A 24,183-nucleotide genomic window follows, 5' to 3' on the forward strand; every position below is an offset into this window, starting at 1 on the left:
TGGTCCAGTGGTAGAGCGTCCGCCCGGAGAGTGGAATGTCCGGGGTTCGATCTCCGACCGCGTCATACCAAAAGACGTTAAAAGATGGTACTTGTTGTTGCCCTGTCTGGCGCTCGGCATTAAGGGGTTAAAACAAGGACTGGTCGGCTCGGAGTCAGTATACTGTGTCCGAGTGGGGTATTCATGTTAAACTGCGGCAGGGTATCTCAGTGTGCTAGCACTATAAATCGGCATCAGCCCGGACTAGTACAAGCAGCCACACACACACACGTGCATGCACGTCGGTATATAAGTGCAATAATCTTGGACGCGACGTTAAACCCCATTTCACCTCACCTGAACACGTTCAGGTAGAAGCTCCACACAACACTTGGCCTCACCTCCCTCCCTGTACGGAGCTGAGGTGAGTCACAACAAAATGTCCACGAGAATTTGATTAATTAAGCTGAACGCTAGTCAGGCCGAATCCACCACACGGGAGCGTGGCGTGGAGGTAAGCTCTCATCTTTGTTTTTGCTGACCACGATATACATGTGACTGCATCGCGGACACAGATCTAACTGACATCACCTACTTCTGACAATAAGTGCAGGACAGGGCATTGTCGCTGCACAGTGCAGTGGTAAGTATGAGTGCAGTTGAACACGTTCTGATAGCCAAGACCGAGTTACAGAAAATGCATTCTGAGTGTCATCATTCTAGGAATGATTATACGTGGCATTAATGTGTGCACATCGCGATTTCAGTCATTTGCAGGTTGTTGTAATGATGGCATCCATCCAGCTTGGCAGAAAGTGTGATCCTCCAAAAATCTTCTCTTTTGGTGGTGATTGGGGGTGGGGGGGGGGGGGGGTGGGGGTGGTTGGTTGGTGGGTTTGTTGTTTAACACCGCACTCAGCATTATTCCAGCTATGTGACAGCGAGCTGTAATTAGTTTAGTCTAGACCAGACAATCCAGTGATTGATATCATGAGCATCGATCCACGCAATTGGGACAGATGACATGCATCAACCGAGTCAGCAAGCCTGATCACCTGATCCCGTTTTGGTCATGTAATAAGTGTGACATATTGAATATCGAAGCATACATGGATACCATGTGTTGTCAGTGGAAAAATTGTAGCTGTTCGATCTCACGAGTCTAAGATATGTATTATATGGCCTATTATATGGCTGGGTAATTTAACTCCCACCAAGGTATACATTATAATACAGGGTAATTAACTCCAACATAGATATGCATAATTAGGCAAGATAATTAACACCAGACAAGGTACACATTATAATGCAAGGAAAAGCTGGGGTAGATTGGTCTTCGCAACTCATGCTTGCCAGAAAAGGCGACTATGCTCGTCGTAAGAGGCGACGAACAGGATCAGGTGTCAGGCTCACTGACTTATGCATGTCGTTGTATCCGAATTGCATGGATTGATGCTCATAACATCAATCACTGGATTGTCTGGTCCATACTTGGTTATTTACAGACCGCCATCATATAGCTGGAATATTGCTAAGTGCGGCATTAAACAACAAACAAACAGTATAAAACAGGGTAGTTAACACCCACCAAGGTATTCATTATGATGCAGGGTAATAAACATGAACCTTGGTATATACACTGTAATGCAGAGTAATTGAGGCCCACCAAGGTATGCATTACAATGCAGGGTAAAAAACACTAATCCGCAGGTGAACAGGAGTTTGAGGATTGTCACCTGATCGAAGATTTGATACACTGATCCGTTTTCTACTTCTTTTCATCAAAGGGCCGAACGTATATACTAGTACCAACCTACTGTCAACTAAAACAACACTAACACAATGATAGCTGCAAGGAAACCATTCTCACACTTGGCCATCAAACATACGGGCAATTAGCTTAAATAATGTTAAAATAAGGAAGGAATCTCACACTGAAAAAACATGGACAGGGGATTTAGTGTGCACAGGTATTTTATTTATCTCTGTCTACTCACAGTTCCTGCTCAAAACGTCATTTGAAACAAACAAAGCATTTTCAGGTAAGGCTTTTATTTGCGTAGGTTACATTAATTAAAATAACACAGAACATAAATCCAGCGCATTAATGTTGGGAAAGGGTATGGGCACTCGCATTTTTAAAATGCGCATTTATGTCTAAAATCAAGAGCTCACATTATTTTCATGTCGCATCAAATTCCTGTTTTACAGTATTCAAATCATTGCTACTGTCATATTATGTGTTGTCAGTGGGAGTCGTTGTGACTGTCACTTGTGGAAGATGTTCAGAATATGTACATGTGATATCGCAGGGTAATTAACACCCACCTATAGTACATATTAATAATTTTGACACACTCTTACACCCACCGTGGTATACAATATATCGCAGAGTTACACCTACTGTCAGAGTATCAACGTGTCACAAACTAGGCTGGAATGAGGGGAATACGTAACTGGAAAGCAGTCTTACACCCACCGTGGTGTACAATATATTGCAGGGTTACTGTAACCTTAGGTTCCGGGTACTTTACCCTTCTACCTTTGGTCACTTGACCTTATCGATCACTCCTTGGTTCTAGGGATGATGTAGCTCTCTCAAAATCACAAGTTACACCCACTATCAGAGTGTGCAGGTGGCACAAACTAGGTTGGAATGAGGGGAATACGTAACTGGAAAGCAGTCTTACACCCACTGTGGTATACAATATATCACGAACTAGGCTGGAATGAGGTGATGGAATGTAGCTGCTGTCTTGGTAGACATGTTCTGTCTGTCAGTATTACCATAATTAAGGATGTGACTGTGTAGGCCCATCACAGCAGGGCTTTACGCAACGCATGAATTTGTGTCCATTACGCACAAATGTAGCGAATGGACGCAGACTAAAAATACAAGGGATGCGCAATATTTTTCATCATACCTGCAGCATATCAAAAGCAGTTATGGGTGTCTGTAAAAAAAGTGGTATTTCATCCATCAAGCATGACCTCTGCCTACATGATCATGGATTCATGCCAGGCTCTGAAGTAATTATCTAAACACAGTACACTACACCATTTCATTACTTTACACAGACCTGTCAACCCCTCATCATGACAATGTGGGAGATTTGACTTCAAAAAGGGGGAGATTTGCCTCCAAAAGGGGAGATTTTTAAAATAATGAAGATAAGATAATTTCCAACTTTTATTTTTAATAATGTTACAAAGAAAACCAAATATTTTGAAACAATAAATAATCAATAAGTTTCTTATACGTACAGCTTGCTTAATTTCCGTTTGCATTTTCCTCCTCCAAAAATAAACCCAGCACAATCTACCCATATAACTTTCGTTCAAAGATCATCTCAGATAAACGCTAACAGATATTGAAATTTCACAATCGGTAACTTGACCAGTTGACGACATGTTCAATCCGACCAGTTGTCAGGCTTCGTTACGATGCAGGTTTTCATTTCCAAGAGTTCAATGATGTAACTTTGAGGTATGTTGATGTTTTAACAAAGTTTCTGACAAATCTGATAACCAATAAAGTCATGTATAAATGGACCAGCCATATGTATCTAAGTTCTTAAATTATAGGAAGAATAAACACGCTAAGAACATGAAGACAAAAGTTCATTTCATGAAGTGATGAAACTTGGCTGATTTTTCATTTCAAGTTCAACCCTTCAGGCACCTGTTTGGACTATCCTAGTTTTCTTAACAGTTTACATTGTTCAATCGTTCACCATATGAATTTAATTACCAGTTGATTACTGGACAAAGGCCCATCTGGGTCCCCCTGCGGGTGGCTGTGATAAGGGTCGCTAATCCGGGAGCCTACCGGACAGATCGGGACACAAATGTCCCGTTCATTGTTTTGACTCACGGGACAATGGATAATGAAGAATTCTGTTTTCCGGGAGAAATAGTCCATCATGCGGGAGACTAGGAGATTTCATCAAATTGCGGGAGTCTCCCGCACAATGCAGGAGGGTTGACAGGTCTGACTTTACAGGACCCTCAAATTGCCTCCAAGGACCCGTAAATTTAATTATTTGGGGTCCCCTAGCCTCCCACTTTCGTAGGCCAAGCTAAACCACCTGTCACAGTGACTGCAAGACAAGATAAACAACAATTATTTGCCCTACCTCTAGGCATACCTGTTATTAATAGCACAGTGAAACAAAACTTGCCACAAGAAAGCTCATCTATTCTTATATTCAAATATATATATATATATATATATATATATATACCATATTCGACACAGCGATATTTGCTAATATATTGGCTTGTGAACAATCCCAATTAGCACCCTTCCAATTGATCAATGTCCAAAAGACTTATTTATTCGCGTATAATACTCACTCTTGTGTTATATGAATCCTTAATTATGGGCAATTAAATTCTGGAAAAATATATCTCGTACATAAACATTTCAGGCTGTCAGCATAAACCACAAAATTTATCTTTCAACTCTGTTTTTTTTCACCAAAATAATATTCTAATAAGAGCCCCCTATTTCCAATATTGAGAGCGCCCTGGGCACTTTTTACGTTGAATACGGTACATAGGTTTACCTGCTTTGCTTATTGACTTGGAACAGATAGTTTTGCTCTTTGTCTATACAGTAGTGATCATTTACATGACGAATTCTCACAAGGATCTATTGTGGGGGTCTAAGGGCAAAGTAGGTATCTATGTGCTCATGTAGATGTGGGGCCACACTTTGTGTTCTTGTGGTCCAAAGTCTGACCCCATGTCCATACGATTAGACAGATTAACCCTGTCAGCATCTGTGGGAATATTCTTAGTCCAGCCCTGCTACGTATTCCCCTGTCAACAGAGGGCATGACAGATTCTTTTGAGAAGTAGATGTTAGTGATGACAAGTCATTGATACACATTTCTGTTGTTTTAAATGGGCCCATGAAGATCCGGGGTATAATAGGTCTTCAGCTGCCCATGCTTGCCGTAAAAGGCGACTATGCTTGTTGTAAGAGGTGACTAACGGGATCGGGTGGTCAGGCTCGCTGACTTGGTTCATGCATGTTATCGTATCTCAACTGCGTGGAGGGATGCTTATGATGTCAATCACTGGATTGTCTGGTCCAGACCCGATTATTTACAGACAGCCGTCATATAGCTGGAATATTGCTGAGTGCGGCGTAAAACAACAAACAAACAAGATGTTGTTTGAAGTGACCTATGGAGAATTGGTTGAAATGCTATTGAATAAAATTATTTGTCTTTCAGATATGGTTTGCTTAGAATTCATGAAGTGGTCGCAAAGTCTTTACATCATTGACACTGAATTGGATCTTTGACTCACTTACATCTTCAAAATGGCCGTTATTAGATGTGGCAGACGGCAGTTTGATCTGAACCTCATAACAGTTGAACCAGTTTTGTTTCTTTACATGATCGGATCCTTTCTGACATACCCAACCTTCCAGGCCTTTGTGTACAACAAGATCTGCACTGACAGCTACAACGAGACTTTCTGTACTAGTCTCCAGAACAAGACGTTCCAAGATGACCACAAAACAGACGAGGATTATGTCCAGTCACAAACGTCCTACTGGATTTTGAAGAAAAATGTCGTGGAACTTGTTCCGTCATGTTTGATTGTTCTGTTTCTTCTTGGATCCTGGGGTGACAAAGTGGGTCGGAAACTACCTGTGATTTTACCCAGTTTGGGAGCAACATTGTCTTCCATTGTTAACTTACTCCTGTCCATTTACCCTTCAAGTAAAGTGGAGTATGTCTTGATTGGTGCTGTAGTGAATGGTTTGTCAGGGGGATTCCCTGCCCTGCTGATGTCCGTTTACAGCTACGTGACACACATTGCTGATCCCACCAATAAAACTGTGCGAATAGGGATCCTGGAGTCCATGACATTCTTTGCTGCAACAGTTGGGGTCTTTGTATCAGGAGTCATGCTCGACAATACAAGCTTCGTATTCGTCTTCGCGTTCATAAGTGGAAGCTCCTTCTTAGGACTGTTATACGCTCTCCTACGTCTGGAGAACATTACAGCCAACACGACAAGACCCGAGGGTGAAGGTATCTGCACATACTGGTGTTTGTCTTCCATCAAGGAGTCTGGTCGGTGTGTGATGAAGAAGAGGCAAGGGAAGAGAAATGTCTACATCTTCTTAGTGCTCATCATCTTCATCATCCTTGTTATCGGAACATCATGTAAGTAGGTTTTTCTGGATTTCGCCAAACTTAGAACTTCATCTAATTCAAAGAGGCTGTATTGGAGCCATGAAACACTCACATGTGTAGATGAAACATGCAGATTATGATAATGGGCTTTTGTTTTTGTCCAAAGCTGAAACATTACTACTAGCACATGTCGCATGTTTTGTTTGGTTTGTTTTTTGTTTAACGACACACTCAGCAATATTCCAGCTATATGACAGCGGTCTGTAAATAATCGAGTCTGGACCAGACAATCCAGTGATTGACAGATGTCTATTACTGAAGTAGTCCTACTACTTTGAATTAACAAGTGTACAGGGTACTACTTACGGATTATATTGCCAATTTCAATGAATATTCCATATGTTATGACACGTGTGTGACAGTTGGAGACATCAAGTTTTGAAGTTATTGTGGCTTGCCCAATCTTTCTGCCTTCTTGTTTGTTTCTGTACATTTTAGACATAATGAGCAAAGAAAGCTGTTTCTTGTTTTTGTGACATGACATCTTCATGCAGTTCCTTTCATCTATTTGCTTTTTTGTGACACTAAAGTAAAAACTTCTTTGTTTTGTTGCTTAAAACCACACATAGCAATATGACAGTTGCCTGTAGATAATCAAGTCTGGACCAAACAGTCCAGTGATTGATATTATGAGCAACGATACGCAATCAACCAAGTGAGCAATCCTGTTCGCCTGATCCAGTAAATCTCCTCTTAGGACCAGCCCTAACCCCGATTCCTCCACGGGGACAAAAAATTTGTGTGACAGTATGTTACCAATATAACATGACATGTCAACCTCGACCCGTGAAGATCCGGGGTAGAATAGGCCGTCAGCAACCAATGCTTGCTGTAAACTAACGGGATCAGGTGGTCAGGCTCCCTGACTTGGTTGATGCATGTTATAATGTCCCAATTGCGTGGATCGATGCTCATTATTGTCTGGTCCAGATTATTTACAGACCGCCGTCATATAGTTGGAATATTGCTGAATGCAGCATTCAAAAACAAACAAAAACATGTCAACCTCGGTGATAAGGATCATTGTTGATGGCGTAATCCCTGATATTTGACAGGTGAAATTGACGTCCTTCTCCTGTACACAAGGCGAGCACCTCTCAGCTGGTCACAGACAACGTTTGGTTACTATAAGGGCCTGGAGAACTTCACTCGCAGTCTTACCCTGGTCACAGTTCTGCCTCTGTGCAGGAAGATGAGAGACACCACTATAGGACTATGGGGCCTGGCGTCCAAGATAATCGGTCTGGTGATGATCGGATTCAGTACACAGACATGGCTGACATTTCTAGGTAACGTGACTGAACTTGTCTGTTGTTCATCTGTTTCATCCTTAATCACTATCAGTTACGTGTGTTCTAGTTTGGGCTTAAATTGATTCTGAACATTTTTGCCAGCAATTTACTTTACAAATCATTTTATTGTCTTGACCTCTAAATAAACAGGAACCCATGCAATGTAAACAATGACATGTTCCTCATTCAAAAGTTTATTCATGAATAATCTATCACATGTTTGTTCAGCTTCTGTTGACGAGGCGTTATTTGACCTGTAGAACGTTTCCCACTAACTATTTGACACCATGTCCCTTCAGATGAATCCGCAATGATTGCTCTTTGTTTCAGTGGTAATATTTGCCATGTTTCAAGGCTTTCCAGCAGCTGTTGTTCGGTCACTGATGTCCAGTATGGTCAGCAAAGGAGAACAGGGTAAGGCTCAAATCAAACAGAGAACTGAACAGGCTAAGACGTAGACCTCATCTGATGTAGTAAGTCAGTCTGAACAGGGTAAGACGTAGACCACATCTGATGTAGTAAGTCAGTCTGAACAGGGTAAGACGTAGACCACATCTGATGAAGTATAAGACTGAACAAGCTAAGACGTAGACCACATCTGATGAAGTAAGACAGACTGAACAGGGTAATACTTAGTCCTCATCTGATGAAGTAAGTCAGACTGGACAGGGTAAGACTTAGTCCTCATCTGATGTAGTAAGTCAAACTGAACAGGGTATGAGTTAGACCTCATCCTATGTAGTAAGTTGGATTGAACAGAGTAAGATTTAGAGTGAGTGTGGGTCTATGCCGCTTTTAGCAATATTCCAGCAATATCACAACGGGGAACATCTGAAATGGGCTTCAAACATTGCACCAAAATGGGGAATCGAAAACTTTTGGTGTGACGAGTGAACGCTTTAACCACTGGACTACCCCACCAACCCAGTAAGGCTTAGATTACATCTGATGTTGTTAAACTAAACAGCGTAGAAAAGCATTTTTTTATGTGATATAGGTAGCTAGACTGAACAGGGTAAGATTTAGGCCAGTGTGCAGTTTTGTCACACAAACCAAATGAAGATAATTATACTTGTTAAAAATGTTCATCTTCCTGTTGCCAGGAAGACTGTTTGGGCTGGTTGCTGCGGTGGAGAGCGTTGCAAGCTTGCTGGCATCCCTCCTCTTCAATCAGCTCTACCCAGCATCCCTTGCTTTCTTCCCAGGATTCAGCTTCCTGCTGGCCGCTGGTCTGTGTGTTATTGCTGCTGCTATCATGCTGTGAGTGATAAACAAACTTACTAAAGCCCTCTTTTAAGAGGGCGCATAAAAGTGCTATAATGATCTTTACCATTTTTGCAACAATGTTGAGATGAACATGAACATGAACGTGAACCAAACATCCCCAAATTTACATGTTGAATATATTTCAAATTCATTTATTTCAGATGGCTTCATCTTGATCAACGAAGCTTAAATGACTACAATACTCTGCTAGAGGATCAGACAGACACAGACAGTGTAAACAGACAGAGTAACAGTTGTGTCACTGTCGGTAGGTGTACTCTACACACAGATGAGGCAGTCACAGACAGTTATCTCAGTGATGCAAGAGTGTCCACTAGCCTATATCAAAGTTGTCCCCCTCTTGTGACAGATTGTCTGCCCTGAGAGTTGAAGGTCCTTGGGTTCGATCCCCAGCCGTGTCATACTAAAAGACATTAAGAGATGGTACTTGTCAGGTGCTCGGCATTAAGGGGCTAAAACAAGGACTGGTTGGCTCGGAGTCAGTATACTGTGTCTGAGTAGGGTATCCATGTTAAATGTTAATTTAGCCCTGACAGTATCAATAGATCAACAAGACTTGTGACGATATTTTGGAGTGGTGGGATCGTGATCCTAAACATGATCAACTGAACAACAATTAGCCCACAAGCAGACTATTTTTTCCAGATAATAGACTGGACGAGGCTTGAGTTGCATCATTGCACTGAACATTGCCCCGATTCATTTTCTTGTCTGTAAATTTTTTGCTGACATTTTTTTTCTAAAAATTGCCTTCAATCTGTTTTTGCATAAATGGAATGATTAAAATAAAAACGTGTGCACAATCTTTGTGTAAATCCTTGGAAGAACACAGTATGCATGACATTTTTATGTTTACATGTCCATTAACACACAAAATTATTGAAGTTCATTCTTTATCATCATGTTGAGTTTTTGCAACTGATCCTATGCTGGGTTTGGTTTCAGAGGACTTGGGGGAGGATGGAGTGAAGACAAGCCAAGTGACGGGAGGGCCCGATCAGATCTAGGTCAACGGGGCGGTGTCCTGTGTGAGAAGCACCTGACATTCCATACACTTCCAGGAATGTGCCCCTAGTACCACTAGTCACAGAAGAGAGTACCTAACTTACAGAAGAGAGTACCTAACTTACAGAAGAGAATACCTAACTTACAGAAGAGAGTACCTAACTTACAGAAGAGAGTACCTAACTTACAGAAGAGAGTACCTAACTTACAGAAGAGAATACCAAACTTACAGAAGAGAGTACCTGACTTACAGAAGAGAATACCTAATTTACAGAAGAGAATACCTAACTTACAGAAGAGAATATCTAACTTACAGAAGAGGGCACCTGACTTACAGAAGAGAGTACCTAACTTACAGAAGAGAATATCTAACTTACAGAAGAGAGCACCTGACTTATAGAAGAGAGTATCCAATTTGTTGTCTGTCATGATCATACACCAACAATATCGGATGTTGCTCATGCTATAGACCACTGGTTTCCTCTCTACATTTCTCATAGGTCATTCAGTCACATGTGTTTATTCCTCTTAACTGAATGAATGAATTGATTATTGGTTACATGCAGTGGTACCTTCATTCCTGTAAACTCTGGGTCCATCTCACATGATGTGCAACAGCTTGTCTGAAGGAGGGCAAGTGTCTACCGTGTCATACCAAATGACATAGAAACATTGTACTTGTTGTTACCCTGCCTGATGCTCGGCATTTTGGGGATGAAACAAGGATTGGTTGGCTTTAGTCAGTATGCAGTTAACCCCTTTTCAATTCCTACAGTAGAGCAGTGGGCTCGCCTAGTAATTGCAAGCTGTCTCTTTTGATCATGAAGGGTGGAGTTCAATTCTCCATATGAACTGGTTTCACACATGGGTTCTGTGGCCTGGGTTCTCACACAATGATTTATATTTTTGTCATGTTTTTAGTCGGATGCAGTCATAGTGGTTACAAAGGGGGAATACTTCTGGGCAATGGTAATGAGTGAGTTTGGTTTTTATGCCACTTTTTTATCAGGGGGGGACTCCAGAAATAGGCTTAACACATGGTACCCATGTGGAGAATTGAACCCGGGTCTTCAGCGTGACGAGCGAACGCTTTAACTACTAGGCTACCCCACCGCCCTGGGCAGTGGTAAGTCTAAAGTCAGAAGTATGTCGCATGCCTGCCTACCATGTGAGTATTTTAATCCAAAGAGTTGATGGTCTACAAACGGTATGAATTACCTTATTTCCATTCTTTGCCTGGAAGCATTTTGTGTTTAATATGATTAACTTCTTTTCGACACTTACTACAGTATTCAGTAATGTTATTTAGTCTGTATTCCACATGGCTTTCGAAGCAGCTTGTTTCATTCTCGCTTGCATGGCAGGAGGTCTTAAAAAAGATTTCGTAATATGTTGTATCAAACTTTTTAACTTTTCAAAAGATGACGATTTTTATTGTTATGGTGGTTGGCTGTAAAATTTTCAGCTATGTCGTGTTTCAAATATGAAGACTTTGACAAAAATGTATTTTTATTGGTGAACTTTAATACATCGTTTGTATTAAAATGTAAAATAAACTTTGTATGGTGCTGTATATATTTTATTCATTGCAGTCAGTCTATAACAACTAGAGAGGGGGCGAGAAATTATAGATTTGAACAATATGTAGGGAGTGGTCATTTATTATAGGGGAGGCCTGTCATCATCTTCCGGAAGCAAGGGAGTTAAGTTATAGATATAAACCGTCTAAATGCAAGAAATTCCTGGAAAAATGAGAAGACATTGACATACCTTATAGTGAAACAATACAGTGTATTGCAGTATAAAAGGAATTCGATCTAAGCGTGCGAGAGAAAAAACACATGCAGCCTTGAGTGAGTGAGTGAGTTAGGTTTAACGCCGCTTTTAACATTATTTCAGTTATATCACGGCGTGTCAGCTTAATGTGGGAGGAAAGCCCGAAATGACACAGGTCTCAAACGTTTACCACTTGGTGAAACCCACGAGCGCGGGTATGCTGCTGACAAACCTAGAAACATAATCGGGGTGAACTGTGATTCGAAACCTCAATCATGGGTTTCTCGTGTGCCCAAGGGACGCAACTCTGCACAGCGAACCGCGGAGCCTTAGACGACTGGGCCAACCGTGCCCCCCACATGCAGCCTTGACTAGATGGATACAAATTTCTCACTTTTAACCAATCATCAAAGACAATTGTGTTCACATCAAGAGGCAAATTTATAAAACGTTAAATTTCACGGAATGCCCGCTTACCCGGGCATACTTAAGCTGGAATACCCACTTACCCAGGTATACTTAAGCTGGAATACCCACTTACCCGGGCACACTTAAGCTGTAATGCCCACTTACCCAGGCACACTTAAGCTGTAATGCCCGCTTACCCGGGTATACATAAGCTGGACTGCCCGCTTACCCGGGCATGCTTAAGCTGGAATGCCCGCTTAGCCAGGTAAACTTAAGCTGGAATGCCCGCTTAGCTGGGTATACTTAAGCTGGAATGCCCGCTTACCCGGGCATATTTAAGCTTGAATGCCCGCTTACCTGGGCATACTTAAGCTGGAATGCCCACTTTTCCAGGTATACTTAAGCTGGAATACCCTCATACCCGGGAACACTTAAGCTGGAATGCCCGCTTACCCGGGCATGCTTAAGCTGGAATGCCCGCTTACCCGGGCATATTTAAGCTGGAATACCCGCTTACCCAGGTATACTTAAGCTGGAATGCCCGCTTACCCGGGCATGCTTAAGCTGTAATGCCCGTTTACCTGTGTATACTTAAGCTGGAATGCCCGCTTAGCTGGGTAAACTTAAGCTGGAATACCCACTTACCCAGGTATACTTAAGCTGGAATACCCACTTACCCGGACACACTTAAGCTGGAATGCTCGCTTATCCGGGCATGCTTAAGCTGTAATGCCCGTTTACCTGTGTATACTTAAGCTGGAATGCCTGCTTACCCGGGTATACTTAAGCTGGAATGCCCACTTAGCTGGGTATACTTAAGCTGGAATGCCCGCTTACCCGGGCATATTTAAGCTTGAATGCCCGCTTACCTGGGCATACTTAAGCTAGAATGCCCACTTTTCCAGGTATACTTAAGCATGAATACCCTCATACCCGGGAACACTTAAGCTGGAATGCCCGCTTACCCGGGCATATTTAAGCTTGAATGCCCGCTTACCTGGGCATACTTAAGCTGGAATGCCCACTTTTCCAGGTATACTTAAGCATGAATACCCTCATACCCGGGAACACTTAAGCTGTAATGCCCGCTTACCCCGGCTTTCTCAGGGAATAACTCCTCTACGGGTTAACCCAAGAAAAGTCGAACCTATATTTTTAACAGAGTGACATTGAGACTTTGAAAGTCCAGTTTCCATCCTTGCCGAACTAGCCTGTAATTATGGAGATACATTTGGCCTGAACTAACGAGTCTATGCATAGTCCAATCAAAATCATGTTAAAATTAGACATCCAGTTCATAAACAACATGAATTTCAATATGCAGATTTCGTTTCGACTGCTATATTTGCAAAACGTGTACCACCAACCACGAACAGATATTTTGCAAGACTTTTCATGTTTTTAATCAAGGTGCTCAAGTGATTTGATGCACTTTGCTGGGTAGGACCAGTTTTATTACAATATTGATCTTGATTATCGATCAGATCATCTTGACTGGGAACTGCGAGTTGTGTTTAAAGCAAAGGCAAGTGAAATGTAATCTGACTGGTCAAGAGTTGGGACATAGAAGGGACATAATTCGTAATAGCGCTACCATTGAGCCTGGAAATTCTAGCCTAGTTAGTCAAGGGTGGTAACTGGACTTTTGGAGTCAGTTAACTCCCTTGCCTCGGGAAGATGGGATTTTAATAGTTGGATGATGAGGAAGATGAGGTGTCATGAAAATGTTGCATATATCTCGGCAGGGGACATGAAAATTGGCTGGGAGGAGTGGGGGAGGTGGCAGCTAAACATGATACAGTGCTAAAACCGATCCCACCGGCCACACACACCACTATCATAATTGACCAGAACTTCCACATACAGTGTTACCTGAAATAGGTTTTGATATCGTAAATATATGGTGCTGTCCGTTTTATCAAATTGTACCAGATGGTGTGAGTGAACATGTTCATTAACTTGCCTTTTATTTTACCTCTTACCAGAATGTTTTATGCCATACGGCTGAAATAAAATTCTTTTGACATTTCATTGTCGTATTTTTTATCCGAAGACCTGTTAACCATTAGTAGTGACATGTCTTAACCTGTGAAGATCCGGGTTAGAATTGGTCTTCAGCAGCCCAAACTTGTCATAAGAGGCAACTGGATGGGGTGCACAATCTCACTGACTTGGTTGATGCATGTCATTGTATCCCATATGCGTAGATCGATGCTCATGGTGTCAATAACTGGATTATCTGACTCAATTATTCATATACTGCCATCATATTGCTGGAATTTGGCTGAGTGCGGCATTAAACAACAAACACAGTAACATGTGTTACCTTTCCTTAAACGTTAAATTTAAGGCATAACATGTGCATTACAATTCCCTTCTCTCTAGGAAGTCATTGTGTTTCTTAAATCTGTATGTTGTATCTGCAAATGTATGAAGATTTTACCTTGCTGGAACAAAAATAACCAAAAAATATCTTTATCTGTTATAAATTTTTTTTTATTTTTAAGTCTGTACAAACTTGGATGATATGAACGCTGCAAGTAAACAAAACAAAGTTTCAGACCAAAACTCTTTCATCATCATCATCATCATCATCATCATCATCCATTCAATAATGTTTACAGTCAACAAATAATAGAAACATTCACTTGATAATGAAACATCACACTATGTACAACAGCAATTAAACAAACAAAACTGCACTGCAGTTAATTCTCAGAATTATTCTGTGATCACATTTGTACAATTCACAATAATAGAACATATATAGATAATTGATAGATATTGCAAGGTTGTAGAAGTCATTTAATATAATGTTTTTTTAATATATGGCAGTTTTCATATACCCCGTATCAACCCAAGTCCAGAGGGCTCATCTGGGTGTTGAGGGTTGATATGGTTTATGATAGGGCTGGGACGGGTAACTCGGGTACCCGGGTCGGGTGGGTACTGAGTAGGACCAGGCTACCCACAGGACTACCCGGACCCGTGGTTAGTCACGTGATATATTGTCTAATGACTAAAATTATCTGGAACTCTATGGTTACACTACAAGTCATTAATGTTCGCTTTTCTTTCTGACTAGGCACCCATTCCTTCTAACTTTTCATATGGTTAAATAAAGATATAACTTAAGTCAACTTCAGTGTATGCAAGACCAGATTGTTTAATACATGTATCTAAATACGTTTTTTCAGGACTATGCTAAAAAAGTTCCCAATCGGAGATTTTGAGACATCTCTTGAGACATCTCTTGAGACCTAGAGTGGGTACCCAGGTAGGGTAGGGTAATAGGAGGGCGGGTACCCGGGTAGTAAATTTGGACTCGTCCCAACCCAAGTGTATGATATAAAAACTACCTTATAATAATATCATATGCCATGCCATCAAATTGTAAAATGCATCTATTCGCAACTGAATGCAATATAGTTTCACCTTATTTGAAGACACTGTCACGGGAAATTAGCATTCGTGACCAATTCGTGTTATTCCGGGACAAGCCGAATAGCTGCAGGTTACGGAAAAGGGCGAGTGGTGACAAATGGTGAAATTAGCTGAGCAGACGACACACTAAGGGACATAACTCCATTTTCTTATTTCTCACTTCATTTCCCATTCAAAATGCCTTGACAAAGCCATAACGCATCTGTGTATACGCATCTGGTTACCACACCCCCTGGGATATGACCGTCTCTATGTTGGCTTAATCGTAGATACAAAATGAACGATACAAACACCGCTACATTGTGTAGCGGTGAGGAGGAGAGGAGGAATCAGGGAGGGTCACAAAAATGTGACAGTCTCTAGGGGAGGGTCATAAAAGAAATGTACAAGAAAATGAGGAGGGGGTCATCCGAAGTATGAAATATGTTAGGAGAGCGTCATTATTTTTTCTCACGTTGAAACATGGTTCTCAGCTGTGTATTGTGGGGACCATTAGTGATTACCAAAACTGCTTTTGAACTTGAGGTACGATACATTATTCTCATTGCAAATGCCTTTTAGATTCGTGCAAATTTAGAATTAATATTAGAAGTAGTACGTCACGATTCAGAATGATCACTGTCTGATCCCTTGCAAAACACATCCTTGGTTTTGATCATGCTTAAAACGGTTGTCCTTGAGGGTGCTTCGTGTAGGACGGCCCCGCAGAACGAGACCTGTCCACGCCTATACTGTATCGTAGAACATGTGTCGTCAAACATGCTTTGTTCACCCTGAGTGAAATATTTGAGATTTGCTTAGAAAGTATGTGACAGATGACAGTGGCAGCCTTTGGGTATGAGCCATCAATGCGTTAGGTTACACAGGACTCATCACTGCTTCGTTGCTGTCTTGTCTCTAGGACATGAACATTGGAGATCACAGGTCACGCTTTGAACGCATAGTACTTCACATTGTCGTCTTGTACTGCACTTGGAACGACACCTGCCTGGTATAACCCCTCAGAAGCTCCCTCTGAAGATTGTCTCTGTACTTCTTTCTGTATGTGTGCCACGGCTCCCCTTCATACTCCTCCACCAGAGCAGCCTCATCCATCTTTCCGACCTGCGTCCGCAGTCTGGAGATGAACAAGGCCCACTCGTACGTTGACTCTGCGCATTCTTTGAGGAGTGGGGTCTCAGCCACAGTCAGCCGTTTAGCTTGCCCGGCAAGTGGGAGACCAAATTCACATGGGATGTTCATGATATAGTCCAGCTTTGTAACCACGGATTTGATTTCCTCTTCTCTCTGCTGGAGCAGAGCGTTGAATAGTTGCTCCCTCATGCCATTCTCCACACTAGATATTGTTCCCTCGAAGAACATGGTGTCCAGTCTGACCAGGAGGTGCACTCCTCTTCCGCGGACAGACTTGGCAGCATCGTCTCTGCTCTGCAGGATCCGCGGGATGTTCTCCTCCGTGTAAGGCCCGTGCATGCCGCTTTCACTGTCCATGTACCTCAACACCTGAGCTCCCCCGATGCCGATACCGTCCACTCCGGCAAACACGGCGTGTTTGATTTCGTCGAACTTGAAGCCGGCGGAGAAGTATGTGACCAGACCTCGCATGTGAGCCTCATGGTTGAAGGCGAGAGCCTCTTCAAATCCCATCTGGTACATGATACATTTGGATGGGTAGGTGTCACTTGCCCCGTCCAGCGTTACCTTATCAAAGCCCCCAAGTGAAGTAATCTCAATAGCTCTCAGGGCAATTTCTTTCCTGGTCTTGAGTTCAATCGCTTCTTCCCGTTCAAAGTCGTCCACGATGACCTGGTTCAGATTCCATGCAGCTGACAGATATTGGTTGAAGCGATCCCGGTTGACCTGGGCCTTCAGAGCTTTCATGTAACGCAGGGCCTGGCTTGTTGTCAGTCCCTCCATGGCCACCTTGCACTCTGCTCCGCCTTGGTAGAAGGCGGCAGATATGGTAGCGGACGTCATGTGAACCACTTTAAGGAAATCCTCTTCAAACTTGCCTGATGATGAGTCTTTCATGGCTCTGCCGACGAAGTAGGTGGTGGGAGCAGCCTGGCCAACGTGCAGACGCACTTTGGAGAAGTTGAAGAGAGAAGATATTCTGTACGACTCGATATTCTTCCTTGGGAGATGTTTCGGTCTCTCGAGGTGTTCCACGTGGATGATAGCGCCCTGCATCCACTCGTTGAAGCGGGTGGTGCCCAACACATGGCCTTCGCCGGGGTCGGTGAGAGACATGTATGTCTGTGTGTGGGGACGGAAGCCTGGCGAGCCAAGTGACCTGTGCGGCTTTAGGGTGACCTGTTTTCCTTTAGCCAGACAATGGTACGCCAACTGGAAGGCAAGGTACTCCACCGGGGTGGGTTGACGACGTTCATCTCGCAACGCTTGAGCCAGCTTGCACATTGTATTCATGAAGTCTTTCTCAAACTTGTGCTCGTCCCATGTGAGCTTTACCTTGTTGACGTCATCAACGACGCTGAAGTTTATGTAGCCTGCTCCTTCCGTCGGCAGGACGCCAACAAAAGGCTCCCTCTCGGCCTCCCACTCACGGACGATGCCCATGCAGACGCGGCAGATTCGGAAGGTGGAGTCCAGAAGTTGCCTCACTGTGTTATCCTTGAGGATCTTCTCGCCTATAGCCTGAAAGGTTTCCGCTTTAGAAGTGTCGTTGGGGAAGATGAGTTGAAGTGTCTGTCCAAGTTGTTTACTGACTGTCTCATTGTCGGCGGCTGTGGTCATGGCCAGTTCGCGGTCAGACTGGAACTTCTGTGTCGTTCGGCATTCGAGTTTGATGTGGATGTTGTACAGGTTGAGCAGCATGTCGTGGAGGAGGGAGAGCGATATCTGACGTAGGGTTCCTACACCAAGACACCAGTTGGCTTCCTCACACTGGAAACAAACGCACACAGATCAAATACTGGTATTATTGACATTTGTCCAGATCAGCGGGACTTTATAACATCACGGAATACACAAAACACTTGAATTGGCATTTTTTCGTTTGAACAGAATACAACCTACACAAGATTTCACCTACACACTTGCCATGTAGACCGTTTTTTGCGGTGTTCCTACATATATGGGTGTTGTATACATCTAAAAAAAAAGTAAAGAAGCCCCAATTCTTTCATATTACTATAGTTTATCTGGCATGGCATGACAGATTAACTAAAGTAATATGAAAGGATCGGATTATCCTTAAAGTTTTTCAGTAGCATGTATAGACTATTGAATTTAAATTCTTAATGTATATTACCTTAAGTATCTAAATAATACAATCAAGTAAGCAATGAACGAACGAGAATAAATAACAACTTTATCTGCACTTCAGTGAGGTTTCAGCTAAGGCACTAACATTTATATCAAGTAAAAATCAAAATACTCTCTCCCTTTAAAATCACAGCCAACTATATTTCATTAAACGTAAGGTAATTACTTCAATAGTTCTATAGTCACATATATTCACGAAATAATAGTCCTTATTTTACTACTATTATCTTTACATTCATAATAATAAGATTGTATGTTCCAGATTTTTACAGACAGCAGTTATATAGCTGACGTAAACTCACTCAGTCACTATAACCATGCTTGTCGTAAGAGGCGACAAACTGGATCGGGTGGTCAAGTTCGGTTGATGCATGTCATTGTGTCCCAATTACGTTGATCAATGCTCATGGATTCAATCACCGGATTGTCTGGTCCAGACTCTATTATTTACAGACCGCCGTCACATAGCTGGAATATTGCTGAGTGCGGCGTTAAACAACAAACAAATAAAAACACTACAAGTGACGAAGTGTACTCACCGGAATTACTGATTGTTTCCGTGCATCGTGGTGAGCCTCGGCTGCAGGCAGGGGATTCTTCTCCATCAAATCTATTCGATCTGAAACCACAGATACGGAACTTAAAATCCATTCAATTCTTTCTATCATGTCATGTTATGTCGCGATGTGGGATTAATTTTTTTTAAACTCAACTAATTAAAAAAACTGTAACATAATACCGAAGCTTAAGTTTAGACAGTGAGTGAGTGAGTGAGTGAGTGAGTATGGTTTTATGCCGCTTTAAGCAATATTCCAGCAATATCACGGCGGGGGACACCAGAAATGGACTTCACACATTGTACCCATGTAGGGAATCGAACCCTGGTCTTCGGCGTGACGAGCGAACGCTTTAACCACTAGCCTACCCGACCGCCCTATGTTTAAACAGACTGCACGATTATTTATTCGTTCTGCCCCACATGATTATCGTTATCTCTCGATGATCGTAGGGGTGTACGGGTGGCCCAGTCGTCTAAGGCGCTGCGATTCGCTGTGCAGAGTTGCGTCCCTTGGGCACGCCAGAAACCTATGATTGTAGGTTCGAATCCCGATTCGCCCCGATTATGTTTCTAGGTTTGTCAGCATCATACCCGTGGTATCACTGAAGGGGTAAACGTCTGAGACCTGCATCACTTCGGGCTTTCCTCCCACATTAAGCTGACACGCCGCGATATAACTGGAATACTGTTAAAAGCGGCGTTAAACCCAACTCACTCACGCTCAATGATCGTACATCCAGGAAGTGGTTGTGTGCCAGAGGAAGATTGCACCTTTGAGTAAAGGTTACGCAACACCCGTCACTTGAAGGCCGTCCGCGGTAAGATATGGGGGAACACGGATGTGTAACCGGCTGCCGGTATAGCGAGGGAATGACCTACCTGACACGGAGTTTCCGTAGTTGCTGTGTTGTCCATATCCGTCATGCTGAAATAAACAACACAGTTGATTGTTGTGGCAGGTGACATGCTTGTTGAAGTACAAGTATTTCCGGGAAAGCCCCACTCTTATCGCTTGCCTTGTAGGACGCACTGCGTAATTATACAGGATGATGTTTCTGTATCTTTTTATAAGCGAATGCATGCATTGAAGTCCTACCTTACTGAGCTTTTCCCTGTTACGAGAAGAAATAGACTAGAAACTGAATTGAATAGACTGATAATTTCAAGAAAATATGAATTAGACGATAAAAGGGAGAATCAACAACCATTGCGAAAACCTGTCACTGGGAAGTAGGATCGATCGGACAAGCACTACCCCCCCCCACCCCCCCCACCCCCCCCCCACCCCACCCCACCATCAATTCATATTGGGAATTAACAGCACATGCGCACGCACACTTTTCCTGGATCCTGCTCTAGCTAAGGGTAGTATACTGTGTGTAGTAACATTCACCTGTATTCTTCTCATGTAGCAAGCGAGAGCCGATCCGAGGAAGAGTATTCCCACGCATGCAATGATTCCAATAATGAGCGCTGCCAGGGCCAGACTCCCATCTTGCTGGTCGGATTGTTTCTACAAACAAGAAGGTTAATGAGATTTGTAAATATGAACGGTATCATGAAAAGTCATCTTTGCTTATATATGCTACTTTGAAAAGCCAATTTCTAACGCGACGTTAACGTACGAGCTCAACTGATCTTGATGTACGTTCACTCAACTGATCTTGATGTACGTTCACATAATAATAATAATAATAATAATAATAATAATAATCATCATCATCAACATCAGTTGTGATACCCGAGAAAGCTGTGGATCTGCGTAAATACTTTTCTTCTCCTTGACCGAGTTTTTACAATAATCTCTAGCCGATTAAACACAAATATTCATGTTTTGATCAAGTAGAAATTATTTTCCGTTATATCGGAGATACGTGTACCGTGTACAAGTATACAAATATAATTACTATTATTTAGGTTGTAAATCTGACTTGTCAATACTCAGATCCGAAGAAATCGTTTTCCAGGATTTTACAACAATCTTTAACCGATTAAACACATTTTATTCTTTGATGATAGAATAGAAATTATTTACCGTTATATCGGAGATATGTATACTATGTACAAGGACGCGAGAGTAATAATTATATAGGTTGTAAATCTGCCAATAATTCGGTCAGAAGAAATCGTTACCACAAAATAACACATGCAATGCAAAGTATTCTCAGACACGTTTTTTTTGTGTGAGTACGGTACATGCGTACATATAATATCAACATAAAATTCGCTGAGCTATTCATATGGTTTACCTGTCATTTTCATTTTACAGTACGTAATGTAATTTTAATCTGCAAATATATATATATATTTTAATCGAGACAATACAAAGCATTGATAACTTCCTTATTTACACGTTGCGGTGGTTGGGTGCAGGTATTTGGGCTTTTATCGCGGATAATGGGATGCACTACGGTTAATATATACACGGGCCGTTGTAGAGTGTCCACACGGGACATACCAAGACTACATAAATCGTTCACGAAAATAACATCCATGCATGGTATTCAATAAAAAAAATTATAATGATAAAAATACAGGCTAACATTAACTATAGAACATGAGGATACATTGTAAAAATATCCTTTATCTGAATTGTAGACATGTCATCACATATTGTGTACAATGCAACTGTGGCCACCTACCTGGGACTGGGCCGCTGACAGGCCAACTAGCAGTGACAGAAGAACACTGCCTAACAGTCCTCGCATGTTGGTCCAATCTGAAGTAAAAACAGTAAAACATATTTAATAATATACAAGCAATATATTACATTTTCTTAATAAGATTCACGCAGTGATTCTTATAACATCCGAGGCGTGATATTTTACAGCACCAAGCTGGTGTTAACGCATTACCTTACGTTTTGTTATTATTGCTATGAATTCAAACAGTATATACGGTCGCATTGTTTCGGAGACGCATTAATTTCACGATTTACAGTATTAACAACAATATTAAAAAACAAAATGTAAAATGTACAGGTACTCGCTTCTATTTGTACTTTTCACGATGTTTACACCATAAATGACAGAGTAGGTCTGGTACTTTCATTTCTGTATTTCATGTTTCATTGACACTTTTGAATATTTAAACATATGAAATTAATACATTATAATTTCTAAATTCGTTTTGAAAGGACTATTTTCTGAAAACTTAAACACCCGTTTCCATTTAAATGTATTGGAATATAGAGTCATTTCAATTTGTATTCTATCCCAACCTATTCACTTCTCATCAAAAAGGAAAATTCTTATAAAAGCATATATTTGTGACCAATGTTTGTATATGGTACGTAGTATCTATAACCACATTTATAGTAATGGTCGCGATGTGTGGAGATTTTGTGTAACAGGTCTCCAAAATGGTTACTGGCAGCTCAACATTTAAGTAAAATTCGGAAAACCTTTTTAATGAACCCTAATAAATATTAATCATTTAAAAAAAATATTCGTTTCAAGCGTTTCTTCACTTTGCCGCGCAACTTACGTCTAATTGCGTTAATATATTTAAACGCTATTCCTGTGGTCATCAAAATAATATTATGAATAGAAATAAACGCAATGAGGCTTGATGCGTGCACAAGAAAAAGACGATGTATAAATTTTAGCAAACCTGTAATTTTCCAAGTGTGTAGATGATAAGCCAGGAGATGAGATAAGTGTGGTTGGCCGACCCGGCTCGCTCCGGTTTATATACACGGTACATCACGTGGTTCCGGATTCGTAGACCGGACTACGCGGGCAGGATGTGACCCTACCTTTCCAAGAACCCTGTACGAGGGGCATTCCCTGGCCAGGTCCGGCTCGCGTCACGTGTTTACCACAAGTAAATGCCATTATCTAAATGAAAGGTTTCGAAACACCCAAGAACAAACTGAATAAATTTGCTGATGTCAAAGCGTAGTGAATCATGTTCTACAATTATTTCAGCTATTTAATTAAACATTTTTTATTATTATTTAAGCATATTGTATTGTCTAACACATATATGGATCGTTGTGAAACCTACAAGGCGTTCTCAAGTATTCACACATTTCCCCCTAGATTACAAGATAAAAAAACGAATGCGGTAACACACATCTCGCAGTTGGTTTAAGGGTACACGTGTCCTGTTCCTTTTAAAACATGCAGTGCTTATGATAATCGCAGCTGTTTCATTTTCAGTTTATTCATGTATTGTATCACGGGAATCGCGCACGTTGAGACGCCAAACGCTAACACCGTATTCGTGCGTGCGTGATTCCCGTGCACCCTTTCGAGTTGAGTTGATTGGTTCAACTGTGTCATATGGCCCTGTGACGCAGGGGTAGCATTATGCAGGTGGCTGTTTCAATGATTGCTCGTTCCACCCGTGACGAACAGGTCTGGTTGTTGATGAAATATAGTGATAGCTAAATAGACAGATTTTTTATTCATGCCCCGATTGTCTTTAAATGTAATGTCCAGTTATGTATGACTGTTTAATAATCTCATACCAACTTTGACTGGAGTAGGTCCGATAGTTTTTCAGATATTGTAGCAAACACCGGTACTTTAAATTACCTTCCAGACTATGATATACAATGTACTAATTTTGGCTTTCTCGGGGCGCGGGGGCACGGGTGGCCCAGTCGTCTGAGGCGCCGCGATTCGCTGTGCAGAGTTGCGTCCCTTCGGCAAGCCAGAAACCTATGATTGTGGGTTCGAATCCCGGTTTGCCCCGATTATTTTTCTAGGTTTATCAGCACCATACCCGTGCTCGTGGGTTCCACCGAAGTGGTAAACGTCTGAGACCTGCATCACTTCGGGCTTTCCTCCCACATTAAGCTAACAAGCCGCCATATAACTGGAATACTGTTAAAAGCGGCGTTAAACCCAACTCACTTACTCTCTCGGCGCTGATTTCTTTCGATTACATACAGGAAAACTGCGTTCCTGAAAACTAATGTTAA

At 41.9% G+C, this 24,183-nt stretch overlaps 1 protein-coding gene and 1 pseudogene across 1 annotated transcript; one reads left to right on the forward strand and one right to left on the reverse strand.

Moving 5' to 3' along the window:
• The first annotated feature begins 403 nt into the window (after positions 1-403).
• Positions 404-10,073, forward strand: LOC139443154 (lysosomal proton-coupled steroid conjugate and bile acid symporter SLC46A3-like). Its single transcript, XM_071224112.1, has 7 exons — positions 404-493; positions 5,223-6,167; positions 7,253-7,486; positions 7,820-7,903; positions 8,593-8,749; positions 8,917-9,023; positions 9,722-10,073. Exons 2-7 carry the CDS (start codon positions 5,312-5,314, stop codon positions 9,781-9,783), a joined length of 1,500 nt encoding a protein of 499 aa, XP_071080213.1. The 5' UTR covers positions 404-493; positions 5,223-5,311; the 3' UTR covers positions 9,784-10,073.
• Positions 10,074-14,466: 4,393 nt separating this feature from the next.
• Positions 14,467-22,958, reverse strand: LOC139442511 (uncharacterized; annotated as a pseudogene).
• Positions 22,959-24,183: the final 1,225 nt, after the last annotated feature.

The sequence above is a fragment of the Haliotis cracherodii genome, unplaced genomic scaffold, assembly GCF_022045235.1.
Source record: "Haliotis cracherodii isolate W230 unplaced genomic scaffold, xgHalCrac1.p SCAF_5, whole genome shotgun sequence".
NCBI classification, from domain to species: domain Eukaryota; kingdom Metazoa; phylum Mollusca; class Gastropoda; order Lepetellida; family Haliotidae; genus Haliotis; species Haliotis cracherodii.